Genomic DNA, 21,911 nt, shown 5'->3' on the forward strand with positions numbered 1-21,911 from the left:
ATCTTTAAACGACCTATCAATTTCTAATCAGATGCTTCTGGTTTGGAAGTTACTTGACTAGCTTTCTGTTAAGGTAACTTGTTCCCTTAACGGTTCTATTCTTGTAAGAGAGAAATTTATACTGAAATCTGTACTGAAAATGGCAAATGCTGGAGATCAGAGCAGGTCAGGTAGTATCCGTGGAGAGACAAGCTAACGTTTAGTGTAGGTGACTCTTCGTCAGAGCTGAAGTAAAGTGAGATGGGGACTGCATTTATGCTGTAGTTTGAGGGGGGGTGAGTTGGGGTGTAGTGTACTGATGGGAAAAAGATGTTGATAGTTCTGCTTAAGTGATTGGAATCTGAGAAAGGCAGAACAACGTTGTGTGTCCTGATAGACTTGAAAAGACAGTAACTGGGATGGGAGGAGGAAAGGACATGGGGAGGAAATTTATACCATTGTTTCTGACTCAGTTAGGTCTACTCCAAAACTACTTTCAAATTCAATGTTTGGATTTTCTGAACCAAAATCATATGAACGTGCACTCAAAAAGGAACAAGAGAAGGTCACTTAGCTCTTAGGGCCTGCTCCACCATTCAATAATATAATGACTGATTTGGATTTAACTTCAATACTACATTCCTGCATGTTCTAACAATCTTTAAATTCCTTTGGTCATTAAGAGTCTATCTACCTTTGCCTTAAAAATGTTTAAATATTCCACATCACTGCTCTTTGAGCAAATAAATCTCAAAGGCTTTCAACCCTCTGAGAGGAAATAATGTTTCCTCTTTGTTTTAAGTAGGCGACCATTTTATTTTTAAACTATGATTCCTCATTCTAGATTCTTCCACAAAGAGGAAACATTGTCTTGACATCTACATGATCAAGCCCTTCGCCCCTCCAGATCTTGTAGGTTTGTAAGTATGGTGACCAGTACTGAACATAGTACTCCAAATATGGTCTCACCAATGACCTGTATAACCGATGCATTATAGAACATACAACAATACAGCGCAGAACAGGCCCTTCGGCACTTGATGTTGCGCTGACCTGTGAACTATTCTCAGCTCGTCCCCTACACTATCCTAAAATCATCCATGTGCTTATCTAATCTCTCTACTCTTGCATTTAATTCCCCTCATAATAAACCATAACACTCTGTTAGCTTCCCTGATGATTTGCTGTATCTGTATGCTTATCTTCTGTTAATCATGTACGAGGACACTGATCTCCCCCCATCTCAGAGCACTGCAACCTCTTACCTTTAGAAAATTCTTCCTGCAAAAGGAAAAATTTAACACTTTCCCTCATTATACTCAATTTTTCAGTATTTTGCATGATGATCCTTGATGCTTTCTAAATTAAAAGTGGCCCTCTATGTTTACACTCCAGGTTCACAAATTAGTGCCACGACTGTACGTTAATGAGTATGATATTGTAAATATATATCCACATAGGGTGTAAAGAGAACAAAGTTGAAAATTAAATATTCAAAGAGACTTTTCAAAGAGATAGGTAGGAAGGAAGGAAGGAGTAGCTTTGTGAGTACCGGATGAATTAAGTACAATAATAAGAAATGATCTTGAATCGGGAGATGTAGAATCCATACGTGTGGCAATAAGAAAACATTTGTCAGAGTCATCTGCAGGCATCTTAACAATAGCGATACATTGAACAGACAATAAATCCAGACATAATATGGGGATTTGAAAAAGGCAGGACATTAACCATGATCAATCTTACGTAGATTGGGAAAGTCAAATTGACGGAACTAGCCATGAGGAAGAGTTCATAGTCTTTTTGGCTTCCTAGGACAATATTTGGAGATGCCGGTGTTGGACTGGGGTGTACAAAGTTAAAAATCACACAACACCAGGTTATAGTCCAACACGTTTAATTGGAAGCACACTAGCTTTCGGAGCGACGCTCCTCCACCTGATGAAGGAGCGGCGCTCCGAAAGCTAGTGTGCTTCCAATTAAACCTGTAGGACAATATGTTGTGGATCCAACCAGGGATCAGGGTATTTTGGATCTGTTGATGTGTAATGTGGAAGGTTTTGGATTAGATTAGATTAGATTCCCTACAGTATGGAAACTGGCCCTTCCGCCCAACAAGTCCACACCAACCTCCAACGAGCAACCCACCCAGACCCATTCCTGTACATTACCTCTGACTAATGCACCTAACACTATGGACAATTTAACATGGCCATTTTACCTGACCTGCGCATCTTTAGAAACCGGAGGAACCCCACGCAGGCATGGGAAGAGTGTGCAAACACCACACAGACAGTTGCCTGAGGCAAGAATTGAACTCAGGTCCCTGGTGCTGTGAGGCAGCAGTGCTAACCACTGTGCCGCCCCCAAAATTTCTCCATCTGCTGTGGTGAAATTTGAATCACACCCCTCTAAGTTTGCTAACCCAGTGCTATTACCACTGTCACCCACCACCTCTCCCAATAATAAATAAATAAACAAACAAAATAATAGACCCCTGAGAAAACAGTTCTCATAACATGATAGAATTTAGCATTCATGTGTGAAAGGGAGCAACTTAGATTGAAGGTAGCTCTGCTGCTCTCAGAGGGTAATTATGAAGAAGTGAGTGTAGCATGCTGAAATGGACTGGGAAAGGAGTTCAGCAGCAAAGATGTTCAAGAAAATAGTTTGTAACTCACACCAAAGATATATCCCAATGAAAGAGAATGATTCTTGGAAGGAGGTAACCATAGTTTACCATTGGAAGTTAATATTAGCATCACGTTGAAAGAGGAAAAAGCATACGTACAAAAAAATGAGCAAAAAAAGGTAAATGGGAGAAGGTAAACTTACAAGGTAAGCACTTGAGTAATAGCAGTAGCCATCAATGAACTTATTTAAACATATAATAATGAAGAGGAGTGCCAAAATGTACAGAGGCTTCTTAAAGAACAAGACTCAGGAAGTAACAATTGGAAAAGTGGAAATGGCAGAGGAGTTGAATAAATATTTTGCAACAGTTTTCAGAGTAAGGACTACAGCATTCTGAAAAATACTATATAATCAAGCAGCAAAAGGGAGAGAGGAAGTAAATGTAATATGCATCAATGCTCCAATACTTGAATCTGATTGTTATATAGGGCAACATACCATTTGCTTTTTTTTTCATATTGATTCAGGGGATGTGGGCATTGCTGGCTAGGGCAGCATTTATTGTTCAGAGGATAATTAAGACCATGTTACTGTTGGTCTGGAGTCTCATGTAGGCAAAATGAAGTAGGGATGGCAATTTCCTCAGCTTTATCCACCTTGTACTGCTTGTTCAAATCACACTGAAGCATCTCTGCATTCTCCTCACAGCTCATTCTCCCACCTACCCTTGTGTCACCTGCAGATTTGAAAATACTTTAGTTAGTTCCCTCGCTTGAATCATTATATACGTATATTGTGAATAACTAAGATCCAAGAAGTGGAGTTTGCATGTTCTCCCCAGGCCGAAGGGCCTGTTTCCACACTGTAGGGAATCTAATCGTTTTAAAAAAAAGTGATTACCTGTGATATGCCACTAATCACTCCCTCGGTAAAAACAATGACTGCAGATGCTGGAAACCAGATTCTGGATTAGTGGTGCTGGAAGAGCACAGCAGTTCAGGCAGTATCCAAGTAGTTTCGAAATCGACGTTTCGGGCAAAGGCTTTTGCTCGAAACGTCGATTTCGAAGCTACTTGGATGCTGCCTGATCTGCTGTGCTCTTCCAGCACCACTAATCCAGAAACTAATCACTGCCTGCCATTTATGAAAAAATGTTTATTCTTATTGATTCCTGTCTACCAGTCAGTTTTCTATCCTCTACAATACGCTACCCAAATCCCATCTGCTTTCATTTTATACACTAATCTCTTGTGGGATGTTTTTGAAAGCATCTTAAAGTCCAAATAAACCACATTTGCTGGCTCTCCTTCATCAACTCTACTAGGTACATTCTCAACGAATTCCAGTAGATTTGGTAAGCATGATGTCCCTTTCGTAAATTCATGCTGAGTGCGTGTGATCCTGCCACCGTTTACCAAATGCTCAGCTGTTAATTCTTTTATGATGTGCATTAGCATTTTTCTGCACTAGCACTGTCAAGCTGACTGGTCTATAATTCCCAGTTTTCTCTCCGCTTTCCCTCTTAAATAGAAAGGTTATGTTAGCTATCCTTCAATCTGTGCAAACCGTTCCAAAGTCTTTAGGTTTTCGGATGATGTCCTGCAATGTAACCACTATTCTAGGGCACTTCCTTAAGTACTCTGGGATGTTGATTAACAGGCCCTAGAGATTTATCTGCCTTTTAATTGCATCAATTTCCCAAACATTATTTCCCTACTAATCCTGATTTCCTTCCGTTGCTCACTCTCACTAAACCCAGTCCTTCCCCAACATTTCTGGTGCCTTATTTATGTCCTTCTTAGGGAACACAGAACCAAATTATGTAATGAATTTGAGCAACTGAGGACTGCAGACACTGGAGATCAGCGTCGAGAGTGTGGTGCTGGGAAAACACAGCAGGTCAGGCAGAATCCAAGGAGCAGGAGAATCAACGTTTCAGGCAAAAGTCCTTCATCAGGAATGAAGCCCTTCAGCTTGTCTGTATAACCAAACGTTTTATCTTCGTAAAATGGTAGAAACCTTTACAGTCAGTTTTTATGTTCCCTGAAAGCTTGCTATTGTACTGAGATGTTGAAGGGTTAATTCGGGGAAGTGGGTGGTGATATGTTTCTCTGTCTTATAGGCAAAATGTAAAAATTTACATAGCCATCTCTTGCAATTCAGAATCAATTTACACAGCCATCTCCTGCAGTTAATAAAGAATAAGAACACTGAAGTTAAGAATCTAACCACACCCTGCAGTTAAGAAATAATTTAAATCAGATCCTGCAGTTAAGGAATGATCTAATCACATTGTTTCTGGAAATAATCAAATCACTATATTGTGTTTTTGGCATCATGGGAATACTGCTGGTAAGCCTTGTTTAAGTGATCAGGAAAGTAGATTACTGGAAGTTAAACTTTATTACAGCTAAATATAAAGTCAGTAGTAACAGAAGTTAAAGAAAAAAACAGTTGGAAATCAGGAATTTCAACAAAGAAAAACATCTAAACAAAACTTGGTACTTCTTAAAGTTACCGCCTTTATTCCCCACACCACCTCTTCGAAGTACTTTTAGGGCAATATGGCATCACTGGGAAAAGGGGGAGAAAGTGGACCCAGTCCGCTCAGATCCCAACAGTAAAGTACATTAACTACTAGGGAAACTTTGTCCATGATTTTGTTGTGAGCGTCTCAGTTTCTGAGCTGTAAACTTGACTCGGCAAATCTTTCTTCTGGCGAAAGGGGTGGCTTAAACTGCAGTGCCATGTGACCCGCTGCAAAAGTTTTCTCTTTTTATAAGTGTAATTTCATTGAGAGGATGCGACTGATCTTTCTTTCCTTTGCAAGGTAAAAACAATGACTGCAGATGCTGGAAACCAAATTCTGGATTAGTGGTGCTGGAAGAGCACAGCAGTTCAGGCAGCATCCAACGAGCAGCGAAATCTGACGTTTCGGGCAAAAGCCCTTCATCAGGAATAAAGGCAGTGAGCCTGAAGCGTGGAGAGATAAGCTAGAGGAGGGTGGGGGTGGGGAGAGAGTAGCATAGAGGACAATGGGTGAGTGGGGGAGGAGATGAAGGTGATAGGTCAGGTCAGGGAGGGTGGAGTGGATAGGTGGAAAAGGAGCTAGGCAGGTCGGACAAGTCCGGACAAGTCAAGGGGATAGTGCTGAACTGGAAGTTTGAAACTAGGATGAGGTGGGGGAAGGGGGAATGAGGAAGCTGTTGAAGTCCACATTGATGCCCTGGGGTTGAAGTGTTCCGAGGTGGAAGATGAGGCGTTCTTCCTCCAGGCGTCTGGTGGTGAGGGAGCAGCGGTGAAGGAGGCCCAGGACCTCCATGTCCTTGGCAGAGTGGGAGGCGGAGTTGAAATGTTGGGCCACAGGGTGGTTTGGTTGATTGGTGCGGGTGTCTCGGAGATGTTCCCTAAAGCGCTCTGCTAGGAGGTGCCCAGTCGCCTCAATGTAGAGGAGACCACATCGGGAGCAACGGATACAATAAATGATATTGGTGGATGTGCAGGTAAAACGTTGATGGATGTGGAAGGCTCCTTTAAGGCCTTGGATAGAGGTGAGGGAGGAGGTTTGGGCACAGGTTTTACAGTTCCTGCGGTGGCAGGGGAAAGTGCCAGAATGGGAGGGTGGGTCGTAGGGGGGTGTGGACCTGACCAGGTAGTCATGGAGGGAACGGTCTTTGCGGAAGGCGGAAAGGGGTGGGGAGGGAAATATATCCCTGATAGTGGCGTCTTTTTGGACGTGGCGGAAATGTCGGCGGATGATTTGGTTTATGCAAAGGTTTGTAGGATGGAAGGTGAGCACCAGGGGCATTCTGTCCTTGTTACGGTTGGAGGGGTGGGGTCTGAGGGCGGAGGTGCGGGATGTGGACGAGATGCGTTGGAGGGCATCTTTAACCAAGTGGGAAGGGAAATTGCGATCTCTAAAGAAGGAGGCCATCTGGTGTGTTCTGTGGTGGAACTGGTCCTCCTGGGAGCAGATACGGCGGAGGCGGAGAAATTGGGAATACAGGATGGCATTTTTGCAAGAGATAGGGTGGGAAGAGGTGTGATCCAGGTAGCTGTGGGAGTCGGTGGGTTTGTAAAAAATGTCAGTGTCAAGTCGGTCGTCACTAATGGAGATGGAGAGGTCAAGGAAGGGGAGGGAGATATCAAAGATGGTCCAGGTAAATTTAAGGTCAGGGTGGAATGTGTTGGTGAAGTTGATGATTTGCTCAACCTCCTCGCGGGAGCACGAGGTGGTGCCAATGCAGTCAATGTAGCGGAGGAAGAGGTGGGGAGTGGTGCCGGTATAATTACGGAAGACCTAGCAGAGCGCTTTAGACATCTCTGAGACACCCGCACCAATCAACCAAACCGCCCCGTGGCCCAACATTTCAACTCCCCCTCCCACTCTGCCGAGGACATGGAGGTCCTGGGCCTCCTTCACCGCTGCTCCCTCACCACCAGACGCCTGGAGGAAGAACGCCTCATCTTCCGCCTCGGAACACTTCAACCCCAGGGCAGCAATGTGGACTTCAACAGCTTCCTCATTCCCCCCCACCTCATCCTGGTTTCAAACTTCCGGTTCAGCACTGTCCCTTTGACTTGTCCGGACTTGTCCGACCTGCCTAGCTCCTTTTCCACCTATCCACTCCACCCTCCCCTCCCTGACCTATCACCTTCATCTCCTCCCCCACTCACCCATTGTACTCTATGCTACTCTCTCCCCACCCCCACCCTCCTCTAGCTTATCTCTCCATGCTTCAGGCTCACTGCCTTTATTTCTTTCTTTTGCAGCCTTGCCTGGTGATGGAATAACATTCCTCACTCTGGTTTCCACCGAAGTGAAGATGTTTTAATAATCTCTTTGTGTGTGTGCCAGTCGCTGTAGGGTTCACAGAGCTTTAAGAATCTTGGACCAATGCTTATGTTTTTTCTGTGCCGTAATGGTTGATTAAGGACCTGTGGACGTGATTTGTTTTTATCCGACTCTGGTGTAAATCTTTTGAAACGACCGCCTCCATCTTTTTGACTCCTCGATTTCCATTCCTGGATCATCACTGAGTAAACTGAGGAATGTCTCAAATGTGCCATGTTTCTTCCTGCCATATTAAAATGAGAAGAATTCTGACCAGAGGCTCTTCCAAAAAAAAGAGAAACGCTGAAATTAAGATTGTACAAATACTTGGATCAAGAAAGGAAGTTTCAGTATAAATTGTGCCATACTGAAAGTGTTTGATATTTAAATATTTTGGTGTGTTAAAATACTGGTTCAGAAAATATCCAAGTAACTGCTTTAGTAATGTTCTAAAGGAGAACTGTTAATATTTGCTTTGGTATAAAGAAGGTATCTTCTAAAGTAGCTTGCCAAGAGCTTTTGCTCTGGATCAGTTTCATGTGTCCTGTTTTAATAATCTGTTGTAGATGGATGTGGCAGGTACTCTTAGACATGACTGAAATGCCCTGTGTGGATGAGCATATTTTGATAAAGATTAGGTTCTTTTTCTTGAGATTCTTACACACTTGATGCAGCTGCAATGCGCCAACTTCTGTGAACAAGCCAAAATTTATTAAGCGAATACAAGCTTGAGGAGGAACCCTTAACACTCTTCCGGGGCTTGTGAAGCTGTGTCAAGAGACCTCTCTGAACAAGGTATCAGTCCTCCTTTATACAGGATTTTACAGCACAGTCACATGCCACCAAAGACACAATGTAGTGATTTGATTAATTCTGGAAACAATATGATTAGATCATTCCTTAACTGCAGGATCTGATTTAAATTGTTTCTTAACTGCAGGGTGTGGTTTGATTCTTAACTGCAGGAGATGGCTGTATAAATTGATTCTGAATTTCAAGTGATGTCTCTGTAAATTGATTCTGAATTGCAGGAGATGGCTATATAAATCTTTATATTCTGCCTGCAAGACAGAATAACACACCACCCTCCCCCCAGGACATCTAATTTCTTACAGGTCAGCAGAACAAATTAACCCTTTAACACGTCTGTACTTTACCTTCTCTTACTTAATCAATTCCTTTGTCCTCCTTTGCTAAATTCTAAGCCACTCATCACGTTTTTTTTTGGCCAATTTGTATGCCTCTTGCTTGGATCTAATACTTTTGGTAATTTCCCTTGTAAGCCATGGTTTGGCCACCTCTCTTGTTCTACTTTTGCATCGGGCAGGAATGAACAATTTTTGGAGTTTGCCCAGGTGCTTTTTGAATGTTTCCCATTACCATTCCATTGTCATTCCTTTATGTGACGGTCTCCAATCTATTATGATTATCTCCCAGCTCATATCATCATATCTTCCTCTATTTAGATTCAGGACCCTGGTTGCAGAATCAACTACATCACCCTTCATCTTGATGAAGAATTCCATCATATTATGGTTGCTAACCCCCAGAGGGATTCCTGCAACTAGATCCATAAATTATTCCTTTCTCATTACATAATACCTAGTCTCGGATGGCCTGTTCTCTGATGGGATGTATCCTGGGGTATTAAAGAAGTAGCTATAGAGACAGACATTGGTAGTAATTTGCAAGATTTCTTTATATTCTAGAAAACTCTGAGCTTTGGAAAACTGCCGGTGTAACACATTTATTTAGAAAGAGGAGGAGGCAAAACAAAGGTAACCGGATCAGTTAATATAATGTTTGTTTTTGGTAAATTATTAGAAACTATCAATAAATGGTGTCATAGCAGCACATTTAAAAATACACAATACAATCAAACTGAGTCAGCATGGCTTCTTAAGATCATGTCTGTCCAATCTAGTCAAATTCTTTTGAGGAGGGGAGTAAACAGGACAGATAAAAACGAAACAGAAGATGTATTTGGACTATTAGTGTTTGATGTCAGATGACTTAATAAAATGGTAGCATCAAGTTGAAAGAGCAAGCTTATAATGTGGCTGCCACATGTTAGGCTACTTAATACGATAAGAGTCCATGTTATTGATGAGAATGTGTTAACATGGGCATAGGATTAGCTAACTAATAGAAAACAGAGTTGGGATAAAGGGGTTATTTTCAGGTTGGTGATCTGTAACTAGTGGAGTGCCACAGGGATCAGTACTGGGGCTGCAATTATTTAAAATATATATTAATGACTTGGATGAGGGAAGTGAAAATACTAATGCCAAGTTTACTGATGACACCAAAATAAATAAGAAGGCATATTGTGAGGATGACAGTGTCTACAGGGAAATAAGGGATTTGAATGAGAGGGCAAAACATAGCAGGTGGAATATAATGTGAGGATATGCACTTTGGCAGGAGGAAGAGAAGAGCTGACTATTATTTAAATGGAGAAAGACTACAGAAGGGTAGAGTGCAGAGAGATTTGGGAGTCGTTGCACATAAGTCACAAAAAAGCTAGCATCCAAGTTCAGCAGGTAATAGAGATGGCAAATCGAATATTGTCCTTTATTCAAGTGAGAAGATTATAAATGTACAGCAGTCTCACTAAAACTATAGTCAGCTGAAATACAGTTTTGGGTCTCTTATCTAAGGAAAGATACTGGTGTTAGAGGTGGTGCAGGGAAGGTTGATCCTGGGTATGAAAGGACCTATGAGGAGAGGTTGAGCCAATATTCATTGGAGTTTAGAAGAATAATATACAACTTTATTGAATTATAAGTTTCATTAGGAATTTCACAGGGTAGATGCTTTCTTCTCTTAGAGGGCAGTGAATCTCTGAAATTCTTTACTGCAGAGTGTTGTAGAAAATGGGTCATTAAGGATATTCAAGAATGAGGTAGACAGACCTTTAAACAGGAAGGGCATCGAGGCTTATGGGGAAAAGGCAGGAAAGTGAAGTTGAGGATTATTAGATCAGCCATGATCTAATTGAGTGCTGGAGCAGATCTGATGGGCTGAATGGCCAACTTCTGCTCCTAAGCCTATTACAATACTAGCAATGTTCTCTCACTCTCTCTGTCACTCACATGTGCGTGCAACACACGCGCACACACAATTTAGGTATGGTTCTGGAAAGACTGACTGACATCTCTATGATGTAGTTGTTTTTAAATAAGGTCAACACCCATAGAAACCCAAACTCTATTAATCAGAATCCTTTCACTACACTGGTCTTCTGGAATTTGTACTGATACTGTTAAGTCAGAAGTGCCAGGATTATGGCCCAGACATGGAGAAGCATTAGTGATATCAGATCCAGATCGTATTCCTAAAACTTTGCTGCGTGTGTCATGGCCAAAATGTTTCTTTTTGTCTGAATGGAGAAACCTAAGTAAACAACTGGGACCTATGGAGCAAGAGATGGTGAGTAAATGCTGACCTAGCCAACTACACTCTTATCCCATAAATGATTTAAAAAATAACAATCAGACTTGAAATGTTCAATAAAGAAGTGGACAGTACCCACCTTGGGTTGAAAGCTCCCTTCCTCTTGGATAGTTTAGTTGACTTGGCAAATAGTACGATAATGTGTACTGAAATCTTAATTTAAAATATATATTAATGACTTGGATGAGGGAAGTGAATATACTAATGCCAAGTTTACCGATGACACCAAAATAAATATGAAGGCATATAGTTAATGTGCAGCACCATGTGGGATGGCGTTCTTGAAGTACAGTAGATTTAGAGAAATATCAGAGCAGTAACAACCATAAATATTGATTAAATTAAGCTAAAGTTTGTGCCAGAAGTGGATGTTAAAGGCTAGAGGTGTAGGGAGAACATCTCTCATGGAAATGGAACTGAGCAATAACGTGATCTAAAAAAGCTCGAGGATTCAAATGGTTGAATGGAGGAAGACAAAGAAGGAGAAAACATGGGAATATTTTGAACAAGGAGAAAGTATGCATTCCAAGACTATATACTCACTCCATTGATTTTGCAGTGAGGAATAAATCTCAGCTATAAGTTTGATTAAAGTTTCAGGAATGGTGCTATAGGCATTGAAGTGTCAAAATAAGACATGATTATCTCAGTGTTGCAGCCCTTGCATGACGTTGGAAAAGCTACAGTAATTCTGAAAAACAAATAAACATTTTTATAATTTTTGCAAATTTTCAAAGCACTTCTAAATAAATTTCAAACCTTTTGAAGTCTGACATTTTGTACAGTTGTTAAACTAATGCATTGTTTATTTAGTAGATTTGCACTTTGGAAGCACAGGAATGCTGGGTCTGGGTGGGTTGCTCTTTGGAGGGTCGGTGTGGAGACTTGTTGGGCCGAAGAGCCTGTTTCCACACTGTAAGTAATCTAATCTAATTTTTGAGTGGCATTTCATCCTCGTTCAAACCTTTCTTGCTGCAACCCACATTGAATGAGGTAGTCTCTTGTTGCGTTGCTGGTGATTTTTTTTTTTCATCATTCTCAAGGCTTAGTGTGAAACGTCTACACATGCATTATTCATTTTTAGTGAGTTCTTAATAATACTGGATACAATTAAGTTTTTTTTAAAAATGATTTGCAGTTTCTGCATCATTTTGAAATATCGTTCAAAATAAACAGCCTTGTAACAGTTAAATTGGGACGAATTACAATTTTTTCATTGTTACAAAGTTATGCCACTTTTATTTCATTCATCGGTTAATTTTTTTAGATTGTTGCTTGTGATAGGAATTACATTTCGTTTTTTACAATTTAATTGCAGGGTTAGGCTGACGCTGTAGGACATTGCCACCACTATGCCTGCTGTTTGGCCGAGTCTTCTGGATCTCAGCAGGGATGAATGCAAGAGAATACTCCGCAAACTTGGTAGAGCACTGGTTTATATCCTCTTTTCCTGCTACAATAAGATACTGTTTTGTGAATTACTGACTTTTTTCCAGGTTTATTCTGTTCTAAGTTAATTGATCTTTATTGAGGGCATAGTGACAAATTGGGGTGATGTACCCAAAGTTTACAGTACTTTATTTGGGCATAAGTTGAGCAAAATCTTGTGGGAAAAAAACAAAAATCCTTTTTCTAATTGGAAAATAAATGGATAAACAAACCTGAATGAGTAAAATATTAATCTTTTCTTGGAACAGTTTGGAAATGTGCAGGTTAGAAATGTATTTTACTTTTTTCTCTTGCTTCTTAGAACTTGAAGCTTATGCTGGTGCTATTAGTGCTCTTCGTGCACAAGGTGACCTTACAAAAGAAAAGAAAGACCTCCTGGCAGAATTGGCCAAGGTTCTTAGGTAAATCTTATATGGAGATTAAAATCTGAATTGCTATGTTTTGGTTTCATGTGCATGATTTTTAATACGTTAGTCCATTCAACTCCAACTTTGTCTTTCCGACTGCAGTTTTGAAATGATTGGAGGATGTTGTTCTCAGTAATTTTCCAGTGACTGCCTTAATATTAATGTGATTTTTGCTTGCTTCACTTTCTCTGTGGAGAAGTCTCTAGCCCTTGGTTGTTATGCTCCATAATCTTGTAATTATGTTGCATCTATATCCTATGAAAATGCCTCATTTTACACACATAATTGTAAAATATATTAAGTAAAGATTTCTCTAGTTCTGTCAAAAGGAAGAACATCGGTTGCACTGGAATGGATCCTCTCCATGCTTTCTGGTAAATTGAAGCAAGAATGACTTTTTGAGAGAATTGTTTGATGGGATGTGGTCATTGTTTGTGATTGTGCTTGAACTGAGTGGATTTCTAAGCCATTTCGGAGGGCAGTAAAGAATCACCGACATTGTTGTGGATCTGGGAACATACGTAGGCCAGACTGGATAAGGAAGAGAACCATGTGGACTTTTGCAACAATTGACAATAGATTCGTGGTCACCATTACTGAGATTATTTTTCAGTTTCAGACGATATTAATCAAACTTAAATTCCACAAGCTACTATGATGGGATTTGAGCCAAATTGTCCAGTGACATTACCACTACACCACCATCTCCTTCCATTAATATGCATGCCCTATACATGTTCCTGTGGCAAGGCTACTTGGAAGCAAATAGCACAAAGACAAGAACTATGCCTATATTTATGTTAATTGCCCTGAGCATAACATAGAGTCATAGAGATATGCAGCATGGAAACAGACCCTTTGGTCCAACTTGTCCTTGCCGACCTGATATTCTAAATTAATCTAGTCTCATTTGTCTGCATTGGGCCCATATCCCCCTAAACCTTTCCTGTTCATATACCCATCCAGTTGCCATTCAAATGTATTTATACCAGCCTCCATTACTTCTCCAAGCAGCTCATTTCATACATGCACCACCCTCTGCATGTTGCTCCTTAAATCCCTTTTAAATATTTTCCAACATCCTAAATTATATTATGTCACAGTGTTATTAATCAAAAGTTTACACTGGGTCACAAATTGAGTTATGGAGTCAGGGGCCCAGAAGCTTCTCCCAAGTGGTAGATTTTAAGATTGTCATAAAACATGAGTATTTGTGTTGGAGAGGTTTGTGGTGAAAATTCTAGATTAGGCCCTTGACAGCTGAAGGCATGGTAGCCAGTAGGGGAGCAGTTAATGAGGCGTAAATCGCCAGAATTAGAGATTAACAGAGATCTCAAATATTTGTTGAGCTTGAGAAGGGCTGAAATAAATAGGAAGACACAAGCCTCTGGAGGGATTTGGGAATGAAGACAAGAATTTTCAAGTTAGACTTTGCATGGAATCCAGTGTAGTTCAGTGAGTATGGGCATAATGGCTGAACAGAATTTGGTGAGTTCAGATATGAGCAGCCGAGCTTTGAATGAGCACACGTTTATGCAGGGTGCAAAATGAGAGGCCAGGCTGAATAGCATTTATATAGGCAAAAACTGTTTTGTAGATTAATATTTTGAAGATTTTCTTTTCTTCCTTTATAGCATTTCAACAGAGCGACACCGTGCAGAGGTTCGTCGAGCAGTTAATGATGAAAGATTGATGACTATTGCACATCAGTAAGTTTCATTGTGAGGGGTCAGTTTTTTTTCTGACCAATTTTCTATTGCAGACTTTAAAAGCTGAAGTCACTTCTGCTGTTTAGCACAAATTAATAGCCTCCCTGCAGGATCTCAACTTGGTATTGGCATATGTACAACAAAATCAAATTATTCCTTAATTTCCAGTCCTCACTGTGAAGAAGTTGACATTTTCTTTTTTCACATCAGTTACCAATTGATGTGAACTCATTAGCTACCCAACTGAGACAGATGTTTTACATCCATATGTACATTTGGAGGCTGAGACTGAGGTACCTGCTGATCAACAGTAGGATGTTATTTTATTGAAACTGCATGCTGTCTGTGTTTCACTTAAGTGGAGTGCAGTACTACTGTGCAGACAGACTTTGGAAGAATGCCAGCAGGATTGAAAAGGGTGGATATTCTAGGTGCAGAGACAAGTTGTAGTTCCTTATCACCAACTGAGATTACAGTGAGAGAATTTTTGTGTATGTACATAAAACTCTTTTTGTGGACCTCTGGATATTTCAAAGTATTTTGCAGCTAACTGACCTAGATCCATGGTAGTTATAGTTGTAATGTAGGAAACATGATAATCAATGTGCATGCATGACCAAATGTTTGTTGAGGGATAAGTATTTGCTGGAATACCAAGAATTACTTCCCCACCTTCAGAATAATGCGATAGGACATTCTTTTACATCACCGTGCAAACACATGGTGCCTTGGTTTAACATCTCATCAAAAGATGATACCTCCAGCAGTGCATAATTCCCTCGGTACTGCACTGGAGTGTGAACCTTGGTTTGTGTGCTCAAGACTGAGTGTGCAACTTGAACCCTTAACATTGTGACTCAGGAAACAAGATTTCTCCCAACTGAGCCAAGGTTGACATTAGTTAATTTCACAGACTGGGATTCAAATTTAGATACATTGGTCAGAATTGGTGTGTTACAGACATATTGAGCTATAAACTACCTATCGTTTGCACATTGTTTCCCTGCAGCATACACTGCTTGGCTTGAAAAGAAAGTTACTGGGGTAATTTTAGAGTGTAACTAATGTTATCATGTAAACAGGCAGGTGACTGAATCTTGCATAGTAATTTCTTGATGGGGTGTTATTAAGAAGAAGCATCTTACATGTTATGATTGGGCAATAGTAAAATGAAAAAAAATGCAACTTTCAGCTCTTGAAGACAGAGGAAGAAGTAATTCACCAACGACCTAATTGGATTCCACTCCTGACAATAAAAGTCTATAAGAGTGATGCATTTCATTTTATAGAAGTTTGTAAAAAGATGCTAATTTAAATTTGCCCCTTTTGATGAGCAGTATAAACAATAAAATAGCTTTGTGTTGAACAAATATATATTTTTCTGTTTTCCGCAGTATGTCTGGACCTAACAGCTCAGCTGAATGGTCCATTGAAGGTCGTCGGCTTGTCCCTCTCATGCCCAGGCTAGTTCCTCAGACAGCATTCACAGTTACAGCAAATGCAGTAGCTAATGTAGCAGCTCTGCATAATGCCACTCTTCCTTCACCAGCTGAAACTGGTAACAAAGAAGGTCAGTTTTTTTTAAACCGTTTATCTAGGGCTAGTTTTCTTTCATACAATTTTGTATTTTACAACCGAGAAGGTGTACATGATGTCTCGTTAGTTCTTTTGGTTCACAACATAAGTTTAAATGGTTTGCATTAATAACAAATTAAATAAGTTATGTATATTTGAGTTAGAAAATGTTTTAAAATGTTTCTTTAATAAAGACAAGAATTATTAATTTAGTATGTAATGAAAATTCACTATACATACTATTTGAGGACTGGGGTTCTGAGGTGGGCAAAGCCATGTATAGATGAACCTCGATTATCAGAATTTTGGATTATCTGGACAAAATCGCAAGGTCCTGATACTTGGCTAAACTGTATTATCCGAGCTTTTGATTATCTGAACAAAATACTCCCTGCCCGTTTACATCGGATAATTGAGGTTCCTCTGTGTAACTTTATGTTATACTTGTCTTTCTGTATTGTGTGCTAAGAAGAGGTGAGAGACTTTTAGGGTCATTATTCTGGTGTGTTGGTTTGTCTCAAAAATTGTTTACATGTGTTTAACTAAGCTTTTAAATCAAAGCTAGTTTAGTGCTTAAACATTGAAATAGTAGAAAAGAAATTGAAAGGGTTATTGCGTAGTACCCTGTGACACTGCACGACAGAGACGTTCTTTGAGGAAGACCGAATCGTCTGAAGGTTTAGTAGAATGCAAGTTTCTTAGAGAGAGAGAGAAGCAGGTAACCTTGAGAGAAAAGGACGATAATATAATATTCACCATCTCCAAAACAATTGGGGCAAAATGTCCTAAATAACATCAGGCATTAGGAAGAAAAAAGCTGTAGAGACAGCTTTAAGATGTCAGAAAGGAAGACAGCCTATAGGCTATTCAATGCGTGAATTTAAGGAACACGTGTTAAGGTTTAAATTGGCTCTGTTAGTAGTTTTTATCATGGTCTTGTGAAGAGACAATAGATGGACAAGGTAGCCTCGCGTGAATACAGAAATTTACCACAAAGCAACCAAGCCATACCAACTAAACAGGATCTTTAAAATGGAAACACTGTGATCCACGAGTGGGGTCTCTCAGTTCTGTGATTGCTCAATAAACACTAGCAATTTGGTCTGGTTTTGTAAGATTTCTGTTAGGTTTACTAAGGAAGTGGAATCCCTGGTCAAGAAGAAGAAGAAGAAGACTTATGTTAGGACAAAATGTGAAAACTCAGTTAGGGCGCTTGAGGGTTACAAGGAAGTCAGGAAAGACCTAAAAAGAGAGCTCAGGAGAGCCAGGAGGGGACATGAGAAGGTGTTGGCGGATAGGATCAGGGTTAACCCTAAGGCTTTCCATAGGTTTGTCAGGAATAAAAGAATGACGAGAGTTAAATTAGGGCCAATCAAGGATAATAGTGGGAAGTTGTGTGTGGAGTCAGAGGAGATAGGGGAAGCACTAAATAAATATTTTTCAACAGTGCTCTCTATAGAAAATGAAAATGTTGGTGAGGAAGATACAGAGATACTTGCATCTAGACTAGAAGAGATTGAGGTTCACAAGGAAGAGGTATTAGAAATACTGCAGAGTGTGAAAATAGACAAGTCCCCTGGGCTGGATGGGATCTATCCTAGGAGCCTCTGGGAAGCAAGGGAAGAGATTGCTGACCCTTTGGCATTGATCTTCAAATCATCATTGTCTACAGGAATCGTGCCTGAGGACTGGAGGATAGCAAATGTAGTTCCCTTGTTCAAAAAGGGTAGTAGAGACAACCTTGGTAATTACAGACCAGTGAGTCTCACTTCAGTTGTTGGTAAAGTGTTGGAAAAGCTTATAAGAGTTAGGATTTATAACCATCTAGAAAAGAATAATCTGATCAGGGACAGTCAGCATGGTTTTGTGGAGGGTAGGTCGTGCCTAACGACTCTTATTGACTTTTTTGACAAAGTGACCAAACAGGTAGGTGGGAGTAAACCGGTTGATGTGTATATGGATTTCAACAACGCGTTCGATAAGGTTCCCCACAGTAGGCTATTATACAAAATGCGGAGGAATGGGATTGTGGGAGACATAGCAGTTTGGATCAATAATTGGCTTGCTGAAAGAAAACAGAGGGTTGTTGTTGATGGAACATGTTCATCTTGGTGTCCAGTTACTAGCGGCGGACTGCAAGGGTCGGTGTTGGGTCCACTGTTGTTTGTAATTTTTATAAGTGACCTGGATAAGGGCTTAGAAGGGTGGGTTAATAAATTTGCAGATGACACTAAGGTTGGTGGAGTTGTGGATAGTGACGAAGGATGTAGTAGGTTGCAGAGAGACATAGATAGGATGCAGAGCTGGGCTGAGAGGTGGCAAATGGAGTTTAATGTGGACAAGTGTGAGGTGATACACTTTGGACGGAGTAATCGGAATTCAAAGTACTGGGCTAATGGTAAGATTCTTGGGAATGCAGATGAGCAGAGAGACCTTGGTGTCTATGTACACAGATCCCTGAAAGTTGCCACCCAGATTGACAGGGTTGTTAAGAAGGCATACAGTGTTTTAGCTTTTATGAATACAGGGATCGAGCTCCGGAACCATGAGGTTATGCTGCAGCTGTACAAAGCTCTGGTATGGCCACACTGGGAGTATTGTGTATAGTTCTGGTCACCTCATTATAAGAAGAATGTGGAAGCTTTGGAAAGGGTGCAGAGGAGATTTACTAGGATGTTGCCTGGTATGGAAGGAATGTCTTACGAGGAAAGGCTGAGGGCCTTGAGGCTGTTCTCGTTAGAGAGAAGGAGGTTGAGAGGTGACTTGATAGAGACATACAAGGTAATCAGAGGGTTAGATAGAGTGGACAGGGAGAGCCTTTTTCCAAGTATGGGAACGGCAAACGCGAGGGGACACAACTTTAAAGTGAGGGGAGATAGGTATAAGACAGATGTCAGAGGTAGTTTCTTGACTCAGAGTAGTCAGGGTATGGAATGCTTTGCCTGCAACGGTAGTAGATTCGCCAAGTTTAAGTGCGTTTAAGTCGTCATTGGACAGGCATATGAATGTACATGGAATAGTGTAGGTGGGATGGGCTTCAGAATAGTATGACAGGGCGGCGCAACATTGAGGGCCGAAGGGCATGTACTGCGCTGTAATGTTCTATATTCTAATTACAGCCGGGCACAGGTTGTCCAGCAACACAGAGGTTAAACACTTCTGTGTCCCTAGGAGAAACTGTGCACATGGCTTAAGACAAAGACATTTTTATACATTTTTTGAGAGAAGTAAGGGCATCATTCCAGAGCACATTCAGACAATTACCAGTCAATTATAATAAAATGACTATTGACAGCAACTTAGCCCAATGATATTTCCTGAGAACCAACCTTACTTTCGATATTCAAGCATTCTTATCTCGTGAAACTATCCTTTGAATCTGCTCTTGCAAGGTCAATTAGGATGGCTAGTAATGTCTTATCTAGTCTGGTTATTTCTATACTATAAGGGAAGCATTGTCTGCTAATCTTTGTTGAGGCTCATTATGGTTAGTTCAGGAATGCAGCGTTTAGCAGCTTTTGAGCAGAATTGTCAATTTGCAGTTTAGAAGCCATTTTGTTACGTTATTTGTATTACAAAGCCATTTTATTGCTGCCTGTGTAAGAGCATGTATTAAATGGTTGTTTCTAACTACAACTAGTTACTTCAGCCTGTATTCAGATTTCAGATCCTCACCTTCACCTGCGCTTTGATTATCTCTGAGATGGTTGTTGAGGGTAAAAGGGTCGAACCTTTTGTTCTGATATTTGTAATAAGACTATTTTAAACAGTTATCTCATTTCGAAGGTCCCAGTGTTCCTTCTGGTGTTCTTTGCTTTTTAAGAAAAATGGTCCAGGTCTCCATAATTCTGAAATTTGAAATAAATCAATTTTTCCACATTGCCAAAGCTATGGAAATCTTCAAAACACTCCTTAAAACTGAGGAACGTAAACCTTGCCATTCAGAAAGAGATATAGAACATAGAACAATACAGATAGATTGTACAAGGTTCTGGCTATATCGTTTTGGAATTCGTTGAAAATTTAGTCAGCTTAGACTAATAGCAGTCGTGATCTGCCCAAGGGCTAATCCTCCGCTTATTTCTTCACACCTCATGCCCTTGCATTTTCTTAAGTTTCTCGTGAGTCTCCTATTGTCAGTTTTCATTTTCAACTTGTTGAACATAATTTCCATCTCCCTACCTTGGATCTACATCCTGCTAATCTATATCCTTCTAAATTCCTTAATTTGCCTCCTCGAGCAGGTTCTCATGCCTTAGAGTTTGGCCAATTCGATTTTATTGTTATTTCTTCATATTCAATATCTGCCTCTGCCAAACTGAGAATTTGTTTTTTGCTGTTCAGTTCTCCCCAGCCGTTCTTCCTTGTGCAGACCGCATTTCACAACTTCCTGATCTTTCGATATTTGCTTTTCTCAAGTTGATATTTTCAGCTCTCTACATCAAGATTTTCCAAATTGTCATGACTCTCAAAGATTTGGTAAAAATATGCAAGATTCCCCAACTTGCCTGTCTTTTTAGACTCAGTTTGATGGAAATGATGGACCAGATTTCTCTAAAAGAATTACTTGTTAGTACAAATGAATAGTTAGCTTCAGATAAAATATTTTGAATTGTCAATATATAAATCTACGAATTAAAATTCTGCCTACACACACGCACACATAATCATTGAATTGTTACAGTGCAGAAAGAGTCCATTCAGTTCATGATGTCTACTCAGGTCCTATTAACTACAGACAGACACAAAAAGAAAAACATGAGGAGGAAACATGAAGCTGGTCCTCAACCTTGCTCCCTTGCAAGGGGACTGGTTCATGCCAATAAAGCTTCTGATTTTTTAGTTTAAAAAAAACAGTTTAACCGCAACTGATGAGGAGAAATAAATTATTTTTCTTCAAGCTGGATTTTTTTTTGCTGCATTGAGAAAGATAGTTTCAGAGATCTAATAGCTATGACCAAACAGTAAAACCCACCAGCTGTTCAGCAACCTGACAGTCACTCTTACAGCCAAAGACCCTTTGTCATTGAGAAGTGGCCACTTTTCCACAGATCAATCAAGTACTTGTTGCTGGCTTAATTTCCCCCACTCTGCCACCTGCACCACATGTGTGGTAACACCCCTCACTGCCTAAACAAATAACAGTGGAAGCAACACTTCAAATGAATGCAGTAATCTTTGCTTTTTAAAACAGTCCTTTTCCCATTTCAGTCCTCAGTTAAACATACAGAAGAAAAAAGTACTGTTTTTACAAAATTACCCTAGTCTCTCCACCACCAAGTGCAGATTCACATCAGTTGGATGTTGTAATGGAAAGACAGTTGATTATTGTGGAAGAAAGTCGGTTTATGACCAAAGGGCAGTCACTAGTTATGGAACTTATTCAGACTCTGATTTACCTGTTACTGTTTTGGCTACAGATGAAAATCTGTATTATGGAAAATATTATGCTTTCTACTCTATTGATAATTAATTTGCATTGCCGGTCTTTTTCAGTGATTTGAGGCCCATATGTTGCTAAATTGAATTTTGTTTTTATAATGTAGTTATGTGCTGGCCGCATTGCAAACATCAACCACATGGTGGCAACAAATGAAAACCTTTACTCTGACAGACTTCACTAAAATTGACAAGATACAATTTTGTAATGGTTGTGACTTCCAGCAAAGATTTTGTTTGAAATAAAAGAAAAAGCATGATTTTTTTGTTTCTAGTGATTGTCTGTTACTCCTACACAAGTACCACTCCTACTCCAGCTTCAGCCACAGTACCTGGTGGAAGTGTAGCAACGGTCAAATCTCCCAGACCTGCCAGTCCAGCTTCCAATGTAGTTGTACTGCCAAGTGGTAGCACAGTGTATGTCAAAAG

General features: G+C 40.2%; 1 protein-coding gene across 5 annotated transcripts in view; it reads left to right on the plus strand.

Annotated features, from left to right (window-relative positions):
• The window catches only part of emsy (EMSY transcriptional repressor, BRCA2 interacting), a 94,344-nt gene that overhangs the window by 5,800 nt on the left and 66,633 nt on the right, over nucleotides 1-21,911 (plus strand). For 4 of the 5 annotated variants that reach the window (XM_072576821.1, XM_072576823.1, XM_072576824.1 and 1 more), the window contains exons 2-6: nucleotides 12,222-12,325; nucleotides 12,654-12,753; nucleotides 14,394-14,468; nucleotides 15,863-16,038; nucleotides 21,758-21,910. In XM_072576821.1, the coding sequence (XP_072432922.1) occupies nucleotides 12,256-12,325; nucleotides 12,654-12,753; nucleotides 14,394-14,468; nucleotides 15,863-16,038; nucleotides 21,758-21,910 (574 nt within the window). In that variant the 5' untranslated portion in view covers nucleotides 12,222-12,255. Of the gene's footprint in view, nucleotides 1-880; nucleotides 900-12,221; nucleotides 12,326-12,653; nucleotides 12,754-14,393; nucleotides 14,469-15,862; nucleotides 16,039-21,757; nucleotide 21,911 lie in introns of those variants that run through there. The other variant, XM_072576822.1, reaches the window with a different exon arrangement.

This window comes from Chiloscyllium punctatum, chromosome 9, assembly GCF_047496795.1.
Source record: "Chiloscyllium punctatum isolate Juve2018m chromosome 9, sChiPun1.3, whole genome shotgun sequence".
Taxonomy (NCBI): Eukaryota; Metazoa; Chordata; class Chondrichthyes; order Orectolobiformes; family Hemiscylliidae; genus Chiloscyllium; species Chiloscyllium punctatum.